At 45.2% G+C, this 18278-nt stretch overlaps 1 protein-coding gene across 2 annotated transcripts in view; it reads right to left on the reverse strand.

The window, feature by feature from the left end:
• The window catches only part of A2M (alpha-2-macroglobulin), a 30842-nt gene extending 16967 nt beyond the window's left edge, over window positions 1-13875 (reverse strand). The window contains exons 1-14 of one of the 2 annotated variants that reach the window (XM_056341803.1): window positions 13710-13813; window positions 11846-12029; window positions 10620-10779; window positions 9690-9742; window positions 9152-9172; window positions 8628-8796; window positions 7675-7759; window positions 6706-6829; window positions 5325-5439; window positions 4976-5085; window positions 4300-4458; window positions 2743-2970; window positions 2341-2404; window positions 1699-1841 (exon numbers count right to left, since the gene is read on the reverse strand). In XM_056341803.1, the coding sequence (XP_056197778.1) occupies window positions 1699-1841; window positions 2341-2404; window positions 2743-2970; window positions 4300-4458; window positions 4976-5085; window positions 5325-5439; window positions 6706-6829; window positions 7675-7759; window positions 8628-8796; window positions 9152-9172; window positions 9690-9742; window positions 10620-10779; window positions 11846-12029; window positions 13710-13798 (1704 nt within the window). In that variant the 5' untranslated portion in view covers window positions 13799-13813. Of the gene's footprint in view, window positions 1-1698; window positions 1842-2340; window positions 2405-2742; window positions 2971-4299; window positions 4459-4975; window positions 5086-5324; window positions 5440-6705; window positions 6830-7674; window positions 7760-8627; window positions 8797-9151; window positions 9173-9689; window positions 9743-10619; window positions 10780-11845; window positions 12030-13709 lie in introns of both variants that reach the window. The other variant, XM_056341804.1, reaches the window with a different exon arrangement.
• Between the last annotated feature and the right edge of the window lie 4403 nt (window positions 13876-18278).

The raw sequence follows: 18278 nt of genomic DNA on the forward strand, positions 1-18278 counted from the left end.
CCAGGAGTCAGCACTAACCGTTCTTGGCAACTTCAAGCATCACAATTGTTCATAAATTTTTAAGGCAGTTTTGAGTTTCATGGCCACCGTGAATGTGATGAGATAATCCTACATTGTGGCTAGATCTTTTCAGGCAGCTGGGCATGGTCTTGAACGAGGCCCAGCCTCTGTACTGCACCCAGATATTGTATGTGGAGAAAAAACAGGGTTGCAAGGACCTTGCTTAGCAGATTTTTTTGGTAACATGAGAAGCAGTGATGCCCTGGAGCAATACTGCAGTATCTACTGGCTGGTAATGATTCTGAAGAACCAGCCTGTTGGCTGAGACCTGCCAGACTTGTGTGACTTCTCCAAAACTTAACTCACAACTCTAATGATCCTGTACCAACCTCTGCCCTGGAAGCTCTTGCTAGCAGAAGTTGTTGTCATAACCATCCCACATGATTTTGTCATACTATGGCTGACCTGCATAAATCTTCCCTTTCCTCACAGTGCAAACCCTCCCCTAACATGCAACGATCAAAGCATCCTCAGAGTAAACATGTTGCCTGACAAAGCAGCATCAGCTGCCAGTCTCCCTCATGTCCCAACAAGACCAAAGCATGCCTTCTGCTGACATCCTCCACCTCTCCCGCGGTGGACTCGTGATCTTCAGACTGCAAAAACAATATTCTTCAGGAAATGGCAGAACAAGGGCTGTAGCAAACTTGCTACTACGAAACTGCCTAGCATAGATATAGCCCAAAGTCTGTCCTATTCTGTCTGACAGCAGCTTTGGATGCGGGATGCTTTCAGAAAGGAAAGCATATCTAAGCATGTAAATCACTTGGTAGTTGGCTTGCACCCAGACCTTAATGTATGTTAACGACCTTTAACATATGAACAAAATTCAGGTGACCAAGCTCCTACAGGGACATCAGTCTCAAGAACTCATTTAGCTGGGGTTTTAGCAGGGCAAAGGACTGTCTTTAGCAGCGTCCTGTCTACTATTCTGAAGTCCCAACAGGAATTTTTGAGGTTGTTCTCTTCTTAGGCATGCATCAGTCTGCTCTTCTGCATAAGGAATAAGTGAGGTTATAAGAGAACAACAGTCCCCATGATCACAGAAAGAAGGCTTTATTGTTCTGCACTCTTTCAGTTTCACAACTGCTATTGAAGCACCACTGTGCATTTCTCAGCAAGTTCAAAGCAAGGTTTATCTCCATTTGTATACAGTGGAAATGAAAATGACAGGATGAGCGGGAGCTGAAAGATCTCACAAGTATTAGCTTTGTCCACTGGATTGTGGCTGTGAGTGTTTTATTTTTGCTCTTTTATCCCGCAAGCAGCTACCTCATTGCTGCAACATGTTTTTGTGAAAAGGAGTGAAATACATGTGTTGCAGTATGACAAAATACATGTAGCCCCATTTTTTCTTGCCCAGGACCATCTGTGAGATCAGTGGCTGTGACTAGTTGCTAAGAGGGGTTTTACCGGTGTAGACCCTGCTAGCACCTTTTTTCCAACAGCTGATCTCCTCCAAGCTCACACAAACCAGTAGGCAGTGAAGCTACCTAGAACAATTGACAGATGGCTTGTCCAGTGTTAGTTCAGTGTAAGTAATTCTAAAGAAATTAGCTTAGCCAGGATAAATCTAAATAAGTGAGCTTGACCACAACTGCAGTCCAATGGCTGCTCCCTCAAGAAACGCACACTTACCTTATTGCTGAAACACTTTTCTACATTGAACTTGGTTGAATCAGCAATCACCTCCCTGCTAGGGGCAGTGGTGTAGACAAGCACTTGGGCCACTGGAGCAATATCAGCTTGCACAGGCAGCTGTAGCAAGAAGACCCCACTGGCTAGCAAACAAAACAAAAGCAAAAAATTAAGTACAGGAAGCCTGCTCTGGAGCAGCCAAAATTCTAGTTTTGACTTCATTCTAAACTTCGCCCTAGGCATGATGAAACTCCAGGCCTCCAAGTACGATTGATTGGTGCTCACAGAGATGCATAAGTCTTACTGTCTGGCTGAAAAGGCCTGTTTCAAGTCCTGTTTTCCAGTGCCTGAGCATGCTGAATTTTGGTTCAGCTTCTAAAAACAGACCATCAGGCTGTGTCTTCTAGGAACACTGGAGTCCCAGAAATGCAGTGTCAGAAGAAAAGACAGCTGGCACAGGGGATTAGAGCAAATCTGTGCAAAGCCTAAATGAAGGCAGAGAAAAGAAAGCTCAAAATCTTCCCATATCTTAGGGAACATGTAGATGTGGATCCCTCCATTTATATGGAAGCAGCCTGTATGTCTGCCACAGTTGCCTAGCCTCCCAGGATAGCGACAATTTGGCAGGGGAGAGGAACTCACCACTTTCCTGGTCCAAATCCAGAATGTGGGTGCCTGATTGCTTAATGATTCCCTTGGCCGTCACCTGAACAGAAGGAGAAACTCAGCTGTGACTGAGGTTATGCATGAGCCAAACCTTGAAGAAGGGGAACCTGAGAGGAGAGCAGCTGAGCTGTGTCTGCTGCTCCACCCTGCTCAGCTGCTTTCTGTCTCCCTGTGGCAGAATCCCAGGGCTCGCCCAGGGGGCAATGGGACATCTTAACTCTTCTGCTCCTAACCCAGACCTTCCTTTTTGTGGAAAAAGAGCATATGAAAGATGATGGGGAAAGCGTTTAAAGCCTGCTGACAGAAACCACAGTTCCCATCTCCAGCCCCCGTACAATTACCAGTGACAACCTCATTGCATGGCAGGTGCAAGCTTACCAGGTAGTAAAAGACAAATTTCTTCTGCTCTCCTATGGCCTCTGGAGTAAGGATATAGTGTACCCGGACCTCTGTGGAGGAGCCACAGCTTAGTGTCTCAGACTTGGGCTCAATTTTGAGGAAGCTCTTACTAGGAGAGTAAAAGCGCTTCAGCTGGAGATAGCCTTCTTCATAACGTGGAACAACCCAGGAACGATCATAGCAGTAGGGGTGTGTTTTATGAGTTGCCTGGAAAAGAGGAAAATACACACATAGATCCTTAAATGCAGATGGCTGAACTGGAGCCAAAATTCATGGCCTCATATTAAAGGTACGGTATTTTTTACATTAAAGCAACAAGGTAGTCTACAAAAAAAAAACCAAAACCCATGAGTTCGGAAGATGCAAGACAGGGTGGTATCCTTAGCAAATTATTGGGAATAAACTCACTCCCAGAGAAGTCGTGGTTTGTCTCAGAGAAGTCGAATCACAGAATGAATTACAGAATGGTTTGGGTTGGAAGGGACCTTAAAGATCAATAGTTCCAAGAGCTCACACCTTCCACTAGACCAGGTTGCTCAAAGCCTTGAACACTTCCAGGGATGGGGGTACACACAACTTCGCTGGGCAACCTGTGCCAGTGTCTCAGCACCCTCACAGTAAAGAATGTCTTCCTAACACCTAATCTACATCTACCCTCTTTCAATTTAATACCATTCCCCTTTTTTCTGTCACTACATGCCATGTCAGTTGTTTGTTTACTATTAGTGTCACCTCAAGGGCTCTTTAACCCTAATACTTTGTCCTTTCTTATATCCTGTTAGTTTAAAGAGAAAAGTCGATTTTCATTTTTCTTCTCATTATTGGCACTGGAGAAGGGATAGTGCTGTTCAGTTCATAGATTACCAGTGCCAAGATCAAGCTAAGGGTGCTATAGAAAATGAGGATACATCTCCACCTGAGAATTCAAAACCTAAACTGAATAGAAGTTTAGGAGCTGAAAGAGTCCAGGTCTTCTTAAAAATGAGAGCAAGGGGAGGTATTTCACACTTAGAAGAGTGCTACTTCAGCATTTCATGTGCCTCACATGCTGTGCTCTTATTTCCTTATCTTTCTCACTATACTTGGGAATGATAAATTAAACCCTGAGAGATGCAGATTGCCTTAACTGACCATAATGGATATTGAGATGAGACAGTCGGGAAATCATTTCATTGAAAAGACAGCGAAGCACTAGCAGCACTCCACTATGGGAGTTAGACCCACCCTTGAAACAGATTTGTCTAGGTAAGGCTGGTGATCCTTTGGAGCAGTATGGACTATCATGATCTTTTGATGCTCTTTCTAACCCTATATTGTTATTTCCAAGCAGAAATCAACTATTTACAAGCTAAGTGCACTTCTGACATGGTAACCCGGTTTGTTGTATGACTATTCCCACCACGCTGGTGTCAAGGTTGGCACAACCAACCAGGAACAAGAAGATAAGTGGTTTAGCATGTATAGTAGAAACTTCAGAGGTACTCCCCTTCCAGCCCTGTGGGTCACTTCGTTACCTCCTCTGCCCGCAGGACTCACCCTAATTCCAACAGAATCAAAGTACAGCATGGAAGTGTTCAGGGCGAACTGTGCCCTGCCCTCTTCATTTGTTGTGTAGTTGACTTCCTGGTGTCCTTGTAAAGAAATCCTCACGATTTCATTGGCAATTGGAGCACCAGACCCATCCACTAGTTTCACCTGGAGGAGCAAAAAGAGTACAGTATAGAGGGAGAGGAATACCTGTCAGCTGAACAGACCAGTAGACCACCAGGCTAAGGATGTTGGTCTCACATCAGGCAAGAAGCCTCCACTGTACTTCACATGTACAGCACCTGTCTCTTTCAGAGAGCTGCAGACTTTCTGAATCATTTTTTGGCCCTTTCTTATCTCCGCCTCTGGGTCAGAGGAGTGGACTTGGAGACTGATATGCACTCAGACCCCTTAGATCTCCTATTAAACAGGCAACTGGAAAAGCAGAATTGTACTTGACTGGAGAAACAGAAGCCCAAGGGCAGAGGGGTAAGCAGAATGAGGGCTGTGATCTCAGCTGCTGTTCCCCAGTTCAAGAGCCTGCAGAGGAGAGGGGCACCACAGGGATTAGGAGCACTGACATCCAGCATCTTTGCAGAGGTGGGGCACGTATCCATCCAGGATACATAGCTCAGGCGCATGTTTACTTGGCTCTCATGGCATTCCATTCTCATGGTTTCCCTACCTGCCCAAAGAAGGGGAGTCCAGGTTTGTAGTGGGAGTCTGAATGCTCAAAGGTGATTTTGGTAATCGTGGTTGTGATCTCAGAGAAGCTTGATCCAGTCAACTCCACTCCTGCAGGAAGAAGCATGAAGAATTAGTTTGCCACTGCCTGACCAGAATTACTTTTATTCAAGGCCAATCCTCCTTTGCTGGACAAGCAATTTTGTTGATTCTCCTGGCCTCCACGTAGGAAAACATTAGGATTCCACAAAAGCAAGAGTCTGCTTTTCTCCCTCATTCCTACTTGGCAGACCCCTCTGCTGGTCTTTCCCAGGCCTATTACATGGCTCTTTGATCCAGATGATGTATACCTGTCTCCTCTTCTTTAATCTTAGCCTCCACACGGAGCTTGTTCTCATATCCACTTCTCTTAAGCTGGAATAATTTGGTCTTTATCATTTCAGAAATGCAGCCATAGTTGTCTGTCTGTTGAAGGAAAACAAACAAGACCATTACAGTCTCATTTATATAATGTTTATCCAACTTAATGAATCCATCACTGTGCATTGCTCTGAACTGGAAGAGAAGGCCATAACCTCACAGATCATTCCCTCTCATGTTTCTATCAAAACTGGAAAAGCACGTAAGTAACTTGGCAAGGAGCATTTTGGAGTACTTGCAGCAACATCAGAACAAAGAGTTTGCAACCTAGAAGATTTTTTGTGTATGTGTGTGTGAAGTTTAAAATTGCAAGCACTTGATACAGAAGCGTGGAGAATTATTCAAGTGTTTACCACACAGGAAATGTTCACCAGGCATCAGGCACATTTAGCTGCTGACTTAAAATGCACAAGCTGTATGAGTGACACATAAAGCAAAGCCTGTGTATGTGTAGAAAGAAGATGAGAGCTGGAAAAGTATTTCCAAGGCTTGTCACCTCTCTTCAGCATCTTCATGTACAAGGCAGGTCTCCACAGAAAAAGGAGTAGATGCCTGGAACAAGGTTAGCACCACAGAGTTCATATTTTCTTTTAACTTAGGTAACAAAAGCAGTAGCAGAGGCAATTGTGGGGATCATACTGTGGCAGACCCCAAAGACCATAAGAATGTCTTCTGCTTGCTTTCTTGTCCTGGCATATTTCCACAATTGCTGTTACCCCAGCTTCTGTCAGTTAAGCTAGTGCTGTTGAACTGCCAGTGCTCCAAACACCATTCAGTTTCACTCTTGCAGACTTGCCAGTCTAAAGAGTGAAAAAAGTTGTAATTTTCTTCTGCTTGTCTTCAGTGCTGCTTCTAAACCCATATTCCTTTCCTTCTTGTTCAAACTGCATCACCCCTCCCCTGGTTTCTGCTCCTTTCCTGCTTCTAACACCAACTTCTGATGGCACACACTCTAGTGTAAGCCAACCCCAACTCTGCTCTCATCGCTCATGCCTTTTCTATCTCCCTTCTCTCTTATACTCTCTACACTCCACCTGACCTTTTTTTTGTTTCTTCCGCCTCTTCCTTCTCCATCAGCTTCTTGCCTTTACACACATCTTTCTTACTGCACAGACATTCCCCCCTTTTTTCCCTTTCACATTTCATCTCGCACCCAATCTTCCCTCCTTCAGACTTCCTTAAAATACATGGAGTCTCTGCCCTCTTCACTCTGTGCTTGTACATACTCAGAGGAACCCTGCACCTACAAGGCATGCTCAGTAAACCACACTTTCTCCTATCACTCTACCCACATGAGAAATCATGACTCACTTTTCCAGAGAACTCATCACACACTGCTCTCGCTTCTTCTCCATAGCAGGCAGTGGATGCGTGTTCAAACTTCCTGCAGACACGGAAGCTCACAAGACCAGGAACAGGCTTTCCAAATGTGTATCTACCAGCAGGATTGAAAGAAAAATAGAGCCATTAGAAATGTAAGAAGAATGGGAAAAAATTACTAGCTTAGCCCCTGTCAAGCCAGGACTCTTCCCTAGAACTGCCTCCAGGATACAACAGGGTCATCACAGGAAATAAAATGTAGAAAGAAATTCAGTAACATTTTAGGATCAAGCTGGGCAACGGAGGCAGGAGCACTAAATCTTACAGTCCTGATTGCAACCTTGGGAATAACATATAAGTCTTCGCAATTCATTTACCCTAATGTTGATTTCGTTGAGAGTACCCCTCATCTTGGAGAACATGCTGCAAATATCTACCCCACCGCCCAATTCTGGTAGAACTGGCTTGTGTCTGTATGTGCACTGAGTCTTTTGGCTTGTTCTTCAGCCAAAGCCATGGATTTTCCTGCAGGATATATGGAACATTGCTATGCAGAATTGCATGAGGTGCCCCAAGGGAAAGAGGGCAGCTCCATCATTTATGGTTTCCTTTCAGTGATGACAAGTAGAAACCACAGTTAAAACATCACTCCCAGGTAAACTAAACTGAAGAGCTCTTCCCTAGCACTCTGGCTGGTCTGAAATCCTCTATGACTCAAAAAATATGCAAAAAGACCCCTCCCAAAATCCAGAGGAATATCTTTCTACATGTTACGTACAAAGTGTCCCAAGCAATAATTGTTGCCTTTTGTCTAATGGTAGATGTAGTCTCTTTGGTACTGGGACCCCAAAACGATTAAGAAATATAATGAAGTATCATATCCCAATCTCCCAACTGGACTTTCAGCAGCAGTTGAAGAAAAACCTGAAACCAAGAAGGACTTTAAAGAACGACACTCACAGACCACAAACTGTCACCTTCAGCTTCTCATCAAGAATGGTGATCACCTTGGGCATTTTCACTGTTACTTCAAACTTTGGCAGCACTGCAGCAGAACCAAAGGAAAACAGTCCATGATGTGGTGGGGGGTAACATAAGAACGAGACATGAAGGCTGTTCAAAGGCTATTCTTACAAATGGCCTGAAACCCATTCGCACCTGAATGGTCAGATTTTAGAGGCTTCTGTCACCTGTACATCCCACTGTCATCAGCAAAAACCACAGGCACTCAACCAGCCACTGTGCCAGCTAAGAAGACAGCATTATTCCACCAGCTATTAAAATACAGCAACTTCTTAGATAACACATGCCTTATCAGTCCCACAGCAGTAGGACACAGTAAAATGAGAGTTAAGTCAACAGAATTCTTCCACAAACATACAGAGCTGGGACTGCAGCCTGGTCTCTGCATTTCCAAAGCACGTAGATCTTGCCAATTTGAAAAATCGGAAGACCCCATAGCTTCCCTGGTGACTTAGCACAGGGTGACATCACATCCAAACCCGGCTGCAGGAGGGGAAGTGGATGGTGACTTGGGACAACTAGGAGGGATTCAGGGCACAGAGCATGGTAAGAGACTTGTAACTGAAAGAGATCAAAGGACTTCCAGACTCATCTTCCAGGACTCATCTCTGCTGCATGAGCCAGATCACGTCAGACCGTATAAAAACAGCTGCAGCTGCCTTGCTGGGGTGGGAAGCTACGTTGGTTGCAACCATTTTCTAGCCAAGCAGATGGAACTGGCATAGTGGGGAGAGCACCAGAGAGAGGTTAAGACACAAAGGTGTGCTTGGGAGGGAAAGGACACAGTGACATTTTTCCAGCCATCCTGGTCAGATCTACCTTGTGTTCAGTTAAGCTTTTATACCCCACAGGACTAGCTGTTGGGAACTTGAAACTGCAGCAACAGTTACCATACTCCTCCACAGAGAAAGGATGCCGAATTGTCTTCCCAGAGGCCTTCTGCACCACTACTGTGTAGGTCCCTTGCATAGGTTCAGAGGTGAGGTTGAAGAACAGCTGGATTAATCCCATCTTTAATTCTGCCTTTGTCCACTGGTAGAGACGGTTTTTCTTTGGGTCCTACAGGTAATGTGATCACAAGGATTGTGAGAACAGGAAGAGTCTGCAACAAGAACTAAAAAACATTAGCAAAAGCAATGAGAGGACGCCCACCCCAGTGTCTCAGGGGGCTGCAGGGCAGGAGTGGGGGGCTCTGGCAGAGTTGTGTATGTGTGGAGCCCAGGGCTAGACAATAGAAGGAGCTGTAACATGTACATGGTTACCACCATATGAGTTAAAGCTCTGTATATTTGAATTAACGTGATAGACCCACTTAATACACAAAATAGACAAGAATCATGTTGATGCAACCAGTAGTTATTCTGCCAGGTTGAGGTGCAATAGGTGTGAACATGAACCGAATGTTTGTACATACCTCAATATATACCAGCGGAAACTAGAAAAAGAAAAAAAGGAAAAGCATATTTAGACAGAGTGCGAGCAACGCAGTCAAATGACCAGCGCTATGTCCACATTTCAGGGAACAAGCTGATCACCCAATGGAGTAAGGAAAAAATTCCTGGTATGGAGCAACAGAGCCTTTTGAGGTACATCAAGGTGGGGGAGGCAATTCTTTGTATCAGCAGAAAAGTCAGGTGAAATTACTAACTCTGGATGATCTGCAATACTAGTAACAGTAGGTGTACACCGTGATAATGGCAGATTTGCCCACTGCTGAGGTGTTTACACCAGCGCTGTTCGTTTGCAGTTTGTCAAACTTTACAAGAGTGCAGAGGACAGCATTATGCAGAAATTTAAGAACAGAGCCTGTTAACAAGATCTGAGGTAACCCAGGAATTGCACAATTATCTCGGTGTACCAAGAGCTCTCCCCAAAAGACACTTCTTCCCTCTCTTTACCCACATAAATGACTTAAGACCAAACAACTAGTGAAAAGGAAGCATCACACTTACCATCTCATTCAAGGGACGGAAGTTGTTATCTAGAGAAACGATTCTGAACAGGACTGATGGAGAAAGGCAGACAGTGAGGTTCCACAGCATAGTCACCAACCAAAAAACATCAGTTGAAAAAACAAATGGTACAACAGAGAACAGACCTGTTCTCTTGTAAAGAAATTCCATTCACCAGAAAGCTAAGTCATGCTAGAAGCTTACCCATGTAAGAAATTACATGAGTAAGAGGATGTTAAGAGCAAATCCATGGCAGTGCAAACACCTTACTGATCATGGGCATCAGAATCTTGTTTATCAGGACCAAATTTAAATTTAAGTTGCCTTTGCCTACTTTGCAAGGATACATTTTCACATTGGAATTCACAGGGGTCTTTTAATTTTGTTACAACTAGACTGACTTCTTAGGAAAGATGAATGCAAGCGGATTATCTCAGCACTTGGCTGCAAGTTTGTGCTGGCTCTGGATGGATAGCGAATTCAGTGCCTCTTTTAGGACACTCATTTCTGTCAAGGCCAAATTTAGATCAATGACCCAGAAGAAATAAATGGCTTATATAGTTCTCTCTGTCTTCATTGAGCAAAATCAGCTGCTGCTTTCAAAACTATTTCATGACCTAGTCTGAATTTTGGCCCTGTTCTCTGCAGGACAAATATCTAGTCTTTCTCCAATTTTAATGCAGACCCTGCATGAACTACAACAACAACAGAGCCCCCAGGGACAGAGGGCGTGTGTGCAGGTGGCCCAAATATGCGCATGTATCTTAAAGTTCCCCAGATTGCTCCTACATGGAGCATTAAAAACGTAAGCCTCAGCCATGAGGTTGCAGTTCTGACCCCCGCTGAAAGCAGTCAGCCTCTGTCCAGCATAGTCCAACAGTTTCAGTATGAATTTTTGCTTCAAATACGTCTCCACCCCTTCCCTGGTACCTGTCTGTCCGGGCTTGTAGATGGGTTTGTCTGTCTGGACGAAGACCAAGCTCTCAGAATCCTTGACCAGCACCGACTTGCGGCTCCTGAACTGCAGTGTCGCCCCCTTCACCGTCACAGTGATAAATGTGACCGGTGACTGCCTGTTTGATTTTGGAAGCTGGAGAGTAAGAAGGCAACCCTGTTACAGACCACCTTTAACAGCTTCCTGAACTGAACTGGCCTTTATGAAATACATCTAATGTAATCCTGATGGACCCAACACAAAGGTGAGGGGAACTATAACCAGGAACAGAGGCTGATCCTTACTTGCCCCATATTCTTACTCATTCCTAGTGCTATGCAGTGATTACGCAAGTGTCATGCAGCAGAGGAGCTCCCAGCTCTGCCACCCAATTTTAAGAAATTCTTACTGCCCTAGCCAAAGCCGTTCTGTCCTTTTCCTTTTGACATTCACAGGGGCAATGGAATAATCCCCCTTCTCTTTCAGATAATGTCCCTAGTCCTTGCAAACCAGACATGCCAGATCTCTATACATCTCTCTCCAAGTGATAAAATTCAGTCTTCAGCCTATATGTGACAAACCCAGACACAGATGCCAACCTGTTCAGTGTCCTGAAGACCACCAGTTCCTTGGCCTTCAGACCAAAGACATAATCTATGCTCTGAGACAGATGACCAAGTTTCGTCGTTCCCTATGACTTGTTACACTGACTGAGGCTGTCAATTACATTAATTATTAATTTCATGCTTCACTCTCTTTTTCAGGCACAGGCAATCACAGCTTTGTGATTCTTACATTCTTACATTAATTCAGTGTATTATATGCATAAGGCAAGAAGTATCTGAGGTCCAAAAGCTCTACCCCAATTTGAAAGCACTCAAGTGACAATTTGTGGCTGTTGAAGGATGAAATGGAGAACCATTTGAAGAAGCTGTGCACCAAACAGCCATCAAGAGTGTCAATACTAAACCCACTTCTTTTTCCTGGCCTTTCCTTCTTCTGTCCTAGAGAGAGGCTGGCTTTCCAGGATTCAGCATTTCCCATTCAGCCAGCATGCTAAAGGAGATCTCAGCAGTGAGAGGCTGTTGAGGATGGACATGCACATACCTTTGGCCAAGAGGGAAGTGAATACCTACACAGCGTTACTCTGGTCATTACTACTCATTGCCCTTGCAGTTTACCCTTGGCACAAGGGACCATCCCCCAAGGATGACATACTCACAGAGAAAGGGATGCAGGTGAACACATCCTGCTCTGACACCACATCGTCAATCAAGCTCCTGTTTTCCCCTTGATACTCGAGTGTGGCACTCAGCCTCACGGACTCATTCAGGTGGGTCAGCTGAACACAGACTTTCTCAGGAGAATCAGTGTGTATCAGAAAGGGCAGTAGCACCATATACTGCCTAGGAACAGGGGAGAAGGACAGGTCAGAGGAGCAGGAAGAAGTAACAGGAGCTGTACAGAACGAACAAAGAAACCAATCCGATGACTACAGCCTTCACTGTACAGGGAAAGAGGTGCATTTCCTAGAAGTGTAACAAGTTTTCCAGCATGTCTGTAACAGCAGAGGAAAGCAGAGAAGCCAGTCTCAAAAGTAAAACACCACAGGAAATCCTCAATGCAAACGCCTGGAAGGGATAAGTTTTTCCATGTCCTGGTACTTCCTGCTGGGACCCCGAATAACGCCAGTGGGGAAAAGTCGATTGTCACCTTTGCTAGACACTGTTAGCAGGACTCAGGAGCCACACAAGTGCCGGTACCTGGTGCATAAATGCCATCACTGCAAACCACCTGTAGCACTACCCTCATTCCTCGCAGAGACCCGAAACTGCCACGGCGTGGTGCCAGATCTTCAGCAAAAACAGTCGAGCACATTTCAGGTTTTCAGGGAAGCAAGGCCCTGTGTCTCAGCCCAAGTAGGAGGTCCCTGCTCAGCCCTATGCAGTCCCCCTCCCAGCGGAGCAACTTGCCGGTGGTGTCCTAGTGCCCGGCGCTGCATCTGGCTATCAAACCTGATCCACCTAATGGCAACCAACAGTGCTGCCTTTTGGGTGAGCAAGGACTGGCCTCTGAACGGCATCCCCAGAGCACCAAGCAGCTGGGAGAAGAGCCCTCAAAATCTCAGCAATAAGGTAGGGCATTACCTTTGGCAGTAGGGGAGGCTCTAACACCTTTACGTCCATCAGCTGGTCTGCAGGGAGAAAGATCTGGCCCCTCAAATCCCAACCCTGCTATCTGCTTACCCTGCATTTGATGAAAGCCCTGCAGCACAGCCTTGCTTTGCTGGGGAGGAAAAGATATTGCCAATAAGACACTGCCAAAAACCCAAAGGAGAAAGTCTCTGAGATGTCAGGACCCCTCATGTGCTGCTCCTGCCATACATGTACACACATGCACACAACACACGCTCCCTTCACATACAAACAGGGCAAAAGGGGATGAAGGGATGCAGGACAATATACTCTCACAGATCTTAACAGTCACTGTTTTACAGTGCCATATAGCCCTGGGTGATGAGGGAATTTTCATTTCATTGGCCGAGCTGAAAAATGTGAATTAAAAAATAAAAACATTTCTGGTCATGCCAGATCTGTTATTTGTTCCTTTTCTTCTCATTATAAATCAAAAAGTACACTCACATCTCCTGGGTAGCCTAGGAATAGGGTAGCCAGCCCAAAATGAAATCTTTCATTGTCTTTTAGAAAAAGTCTGTCGCTTAAGAACAAAATTGAATATGTAAACAGTTATAAAAAGTTGCCTTTCAAAAGAACCAATTTTATGCAGAAAACTTTGTTGAATCCTGTGAATTCACTGAAGCAGCAAAAGGTATTCTTATAGATGTTTCCCTCTTTTTTCCTTTTTTTTTTCTTTTTTTTTTCCCCTGAAGTTTTACTGGTATCTCAGTTTCACAGACTGCTTGGGGTCCCCCTGAAGCACTGAGGTTTCTGTTTGTAGAAGACACTTTACCCCACCCCAGTGTCTTTATCCCTGTGTAAAAAAGTAGGCAGAAGTCACAAATCAACAGACACAGGAATGCAACCCAGGCCTCCTGCATGCCCCGAGACCCCCCCTGCATAGCTTACGGCTCTGTGGTGGGTGAGGTGTCTCCAGGGAGGAAGAAGAGGAGAAGGAGGAAGATGCTTGGTTTGATGAGCAGCCCATCCTTCCCCATGGTGATGGTGAGTCAAGCAGACACCCAGCCTGGTCCGATGCGGTGCTGCTTGTGCTTTCCCTCTGCTCTCCGAGTCAGCCAACCCCTTTATACTCCCCTCTGCAAACAGCCGGGGGGCTGGAGGAGATAAGGGCTGGGGGCCAGGCCCCATCCAACAACAGGGAGAGGCGTAAGGAGGAGCTGGAACTAGCCGCTCTGCAGCTCTGAGTCTGGGCAGAGGGCCAGGTGCTGGGGGGGAGAGGGAGGGGAGGGTGCCCAGCAGGCTGGAGTTGTCTCTCTTTTGGGGCAGGGCGGCAAGCAATGGTGGAGGAAAGTGGTAGCTAAAGAAAAGGGCTAACAGCAGAGGATAAGGGGAACGCCTCCATTTCTGGCAGGGCTCCCTGTGTGGAGCTGGACACCGCACTGGTCATGGAGGCTGCTGGAGCGGCAGGAGCACTTTGAATTGTTTCAAACCAGGAGCAGGAGATTGACCTGGAGGTTAGGAAACAAGAGTAGGTGCGCCTAACGCCCACTTACAGGCAGGATCTGAAAGCAGGGAATGCAAACTCCAAGAATTCCAAAAAACATCCCCCTCCACCCACCCTGCTCCCTTGTGCTCTCCATTCCTGGTCCCACGAGGACTAAATGCCAGGAAAAGGGGCCAGAGAGTGCCTCGACAATCAAGCCATCTATGATAATCTGGCCTTCACCCTGACAGAAACAGGGACAGTGACATGATGGGAAGCTGCCAAAAGTTCAACCTGTTAACAGCATGTAACACATTAACCAGTTCCCCAGAGCAGCAGCTACCTTCACACAGCAGAAGAGACGTGGCCTGGGTCTCGCCTTGCTTGTACCGGTTCATGTTCCAGAAGTTATTGGCACATCTAGATCACATTACTGCTATTTGATGGAGTCCTTCCGGCTTTCATTATGTGAAAATCCACGTAATGCACTGTGATAGGCAATGTTATATCACAGAGGGAAATTTCTTTTTGACCATTGTCTTTACTGTCTTTACCTTGGTCTGCAGCAAGAGAATCAATAGCTCTGGTAATTATTACCCTTGCATGGCAGTAGAATATCTGTTTTACTTATAGCACTAATGCAAGCTCTGAAGAATGGAGAACTGTGTTAGAGGATGTAAAGCATAATTTTCAGATTAAAAAGGGTGCAGGATAAAATTATTACCTGTCTGTCCTCCTCTGCTACTATCTTCATAAGTTTGGTAAGCTCAGGAGCTTTGGCATTAAGAAATCCAAGTGCAGTGTGATAACAAACCTGCATTACAGACCTCCTTCTGCCCTGCATGGGAAAGGAGAGGATAACGGTGCATGTCCAGTTTCCTTGGGGACTGCACAAAAGACAGCCCGGGCTTGTGCTCTGCTTTCTCCATCTGATGCCTAAAGGTTGCTCTGCCTGCCCAAAAGAAATGTAACCCAGGAAGACCTGCCTCACCCACAGAGACAGGATTTGTACATAGGGTGGTCAAAGCCTTTTTGAAGATGACACTTTACATTGATTTGAACAGGTCAGGAGCCAGACTGATTGGACACAAACCTTACAGGAATGAGATGCTGAACTGCACACAACAGAAGCTAGGGCTACCCTTTCTGGCAAATAGCCAGACGGCTCACACTGCTCACCAAGGCAGCTCCCGGTCATTAGGACCTTGGTCAAAAATGTGCTGTGTAGCTAAAATCTGAAGAGAAATGTTTTCAGTCGATTGAGAGGGGCAAGATTTTAAAGGTTTGAGAAGCCCAGTAGGTACCAATTAACATGCACAGATACCAAACTGACTTAATATCTGCCCTCAAGCTGCTTGGCCTCCATCACGTTCCCAACAGCAACCTGGGCCCCAGCAGCCTAATTTCAGGCATCTCTGCATGGGCCGTGTGATTCAGCTTGTAAGTGGTGGCACAGACAAGGCAGTGGCAATGAGTTTTTCCTCTCTCTCCTGCCATTTCTACCTGCTATGGGTAAAACCAAGAAGACCAACAGGTTTCTAGAACTTTTGCGCTAGATTTTAAGTGGTTAAATCTAAGTTCCACAAGAAAACTCCAGTAAATGTTGCCCTATCCATGAGTATAGTGTGTTTTAGTATTCTCTTTCCTGGATTCCTCTCAGTGAATTTGAAGTTCCGTCATTTGGCATAGCTCAAAGGGACAGGTGCCCCAGTTGTGAAAAAAAAAACCAAAACATTAAATACACTGTATCTGAACCAAGAATCCTGCTGCATTCATTGATAGCATCACAGAAGTGCTGGTTGGAAGGGAGGTCTGGAAGTTATCTAGTCCATCCTTTCACTTTAAAGCAGGACTGCTGCCAAGACTGTCATCCATGACCATGTCAAGTCAAATCTTAAAAACTTCCAAGCATGGAGGATCTACCATTTCTCCAGTGATTTGTTCCAGTGTTGCATTAATCTCTGGTGAAGACAACTCTCCTCGTATCCTACCTGAGCTCCCCAAGCTGCAGTTGCAGCCATTGCCCCATGTTATATATTCTGCCCCTACCAAGAAAGGTGATGTTCCAACATCCTTGTAGCTGCCTTTCAAGTATTTGTAGGCAGCTATTTAATTACTCCAACCTCCTCCTGGTCAGGCTACAGAAGGCCAGCTCCCTCTGTCACTCCCTGTGTGTCATGTACTCCGTATTCTGACCAGTTTGGTAGTCCTCCATTAGATTGTCTCAAATTTCTCCGTGTTCTTCTTGAACTCAGAAGGGGGTCAGCAGGCCAGGGACAGTCCAAGTGCAGCCTGAGAAATGCCATGGAGAATGAGGATTGTAACTTACTTCAACCTGCTAGCCATGCTCCTCCAGTATTCATTCATCGCTGCTTCCAGAGTACATCCAAAAAGAATTCACTTCTAAGAAAACTAGTATATATCAGTGACCTATATCAACATGCTCTAGACAAATTAAAAACTCTGCCAAAGATATTTATTCAACTTCTTTTAATGGAAATGAATATATTTGCCTCAAAGTCCTTTAGCATTGTAAAAACTTGAACCCAGAAAGACACCATGTGCATCGTTGAACATAACATATGCAGCTGACAATTCTGTCCCTTTAAATAATGGTCAACTTTTGAGGCAACCTAATGTATTTATTTATTTTACATTTCCTGAGCAACTCTTTGGGAAGAGATTGAGAGGTTATGTTTAAAAAGCTAAAAATTAAAATAGACTTGTATGCACTGCACTGTAAAATCCTGGGGGAGGCAAAGCTGTTACACTATTAACAAGGTAAACTAGGCAAGCTCAGAGACATGCTCACCTCATCTACACACATTGTGACAGCATGAGAAGCTGTTTCTTCACTGAGGTTCTCTGATAAAGTAACTGCTAGGTTTCCTTCTGTAGGTGCCACCACTATTTTGACAAAGCAGGCAAAGTCTCCGGTATTACTTCATAGGGCAACTTTCTAGGAGTCGGGGACAGCATCTTCTTTTGATAGTTGAATGGACTCTGGTACAGACAAAATGACTGTTGTGGTTTAACCGCAGCTGGCAATTAAGTACCACACAGCCGCTTGCTCACTCCCCTGTCCCCAGGGGGATGGGGAGATGTGGGAAAAAGGTAAAACTCATGGGTTGAGATAAGAACAATTTGATAATTAACATATAATGATAACAAAAGAATAATAATTGAAATGAAAAGGAGAGAGAGGGAGAGAGCAGTAAGACCCAAAAAGTAAAAAAAAAACCCAAATGATGCACCACAGTTGCTCACCACCTGCTGACCAATGCCCAGCCAGTCCCTGAGGAGCAGCGATCAGCAGGTCCTGGTCAACCCCCCAGTTTATATACCGAATGTGACATTCTATGGTATGGAATATCCCTTTGGCTAGTTCAGGGCAGCCATCCTGGCTGTGTGACCTCCCAATTTCTTGTGCCACTCCAGCCCTCTCACTGACAGGGCCTGAGAAACTGAAAAGTCCTTGACTGAGTATAAACATTACTTAACAACAGCCAAAAACATTGCGTGCTATCAACATTGTTCTCACACTAAATCCAAGACCAGCATTGTAGCAGCTACTGAGAAAATTAACTCTGTCCCAGCCAAAACCAGGACAATGACTCACCCAAAGTAACCCAATCTGAGATGAAAACTCAAAGTTTTTAGCTCCTAGGGCACTGTTTAAAATACTGTGGGTTTCTCACAGTTCCAGGTCTGACTGTGGCAGGCATGGTTGTTGAAAAGCAGACCTACCCTTGCTAGGAACGCTCCCATCTTAAGCACCTCAGCTCAGTGAACTCTATATGAGGCTCAGCAGACACCCACTCAGCTGAGTATTCTGAGGTCTGTGTTTTTGTCTTCATCTGCCCTGAGACCTTCATGTGTTACATCCTCTATGAATGTCAAGCCTCACATACCAGGGATATGCAACTGATGGCATGCTGTAAATGGCAGTGTGAGGAGTCTGCTGTTGCGCTGTAACTGGATTGCTCAAAACTGCATTAAGTTGCTTCTTTCAATCGGTGATGCAAGGACAATTT

Source organism: Falco biarmicus, chromosome 5, assembly GCF_023638135.1.
Source record: "Falco biarmicus isolate bFalBia1 chromosome 5, bFalBia1.pri, whole genome shotgun sequence".
Taxonomy (NCBI): domain Eukaryota; kingdom Metazoa; phylum Chordata; class Aves; order Falconiformes; family Falconidae; genus Falco; species Falco biarmicus.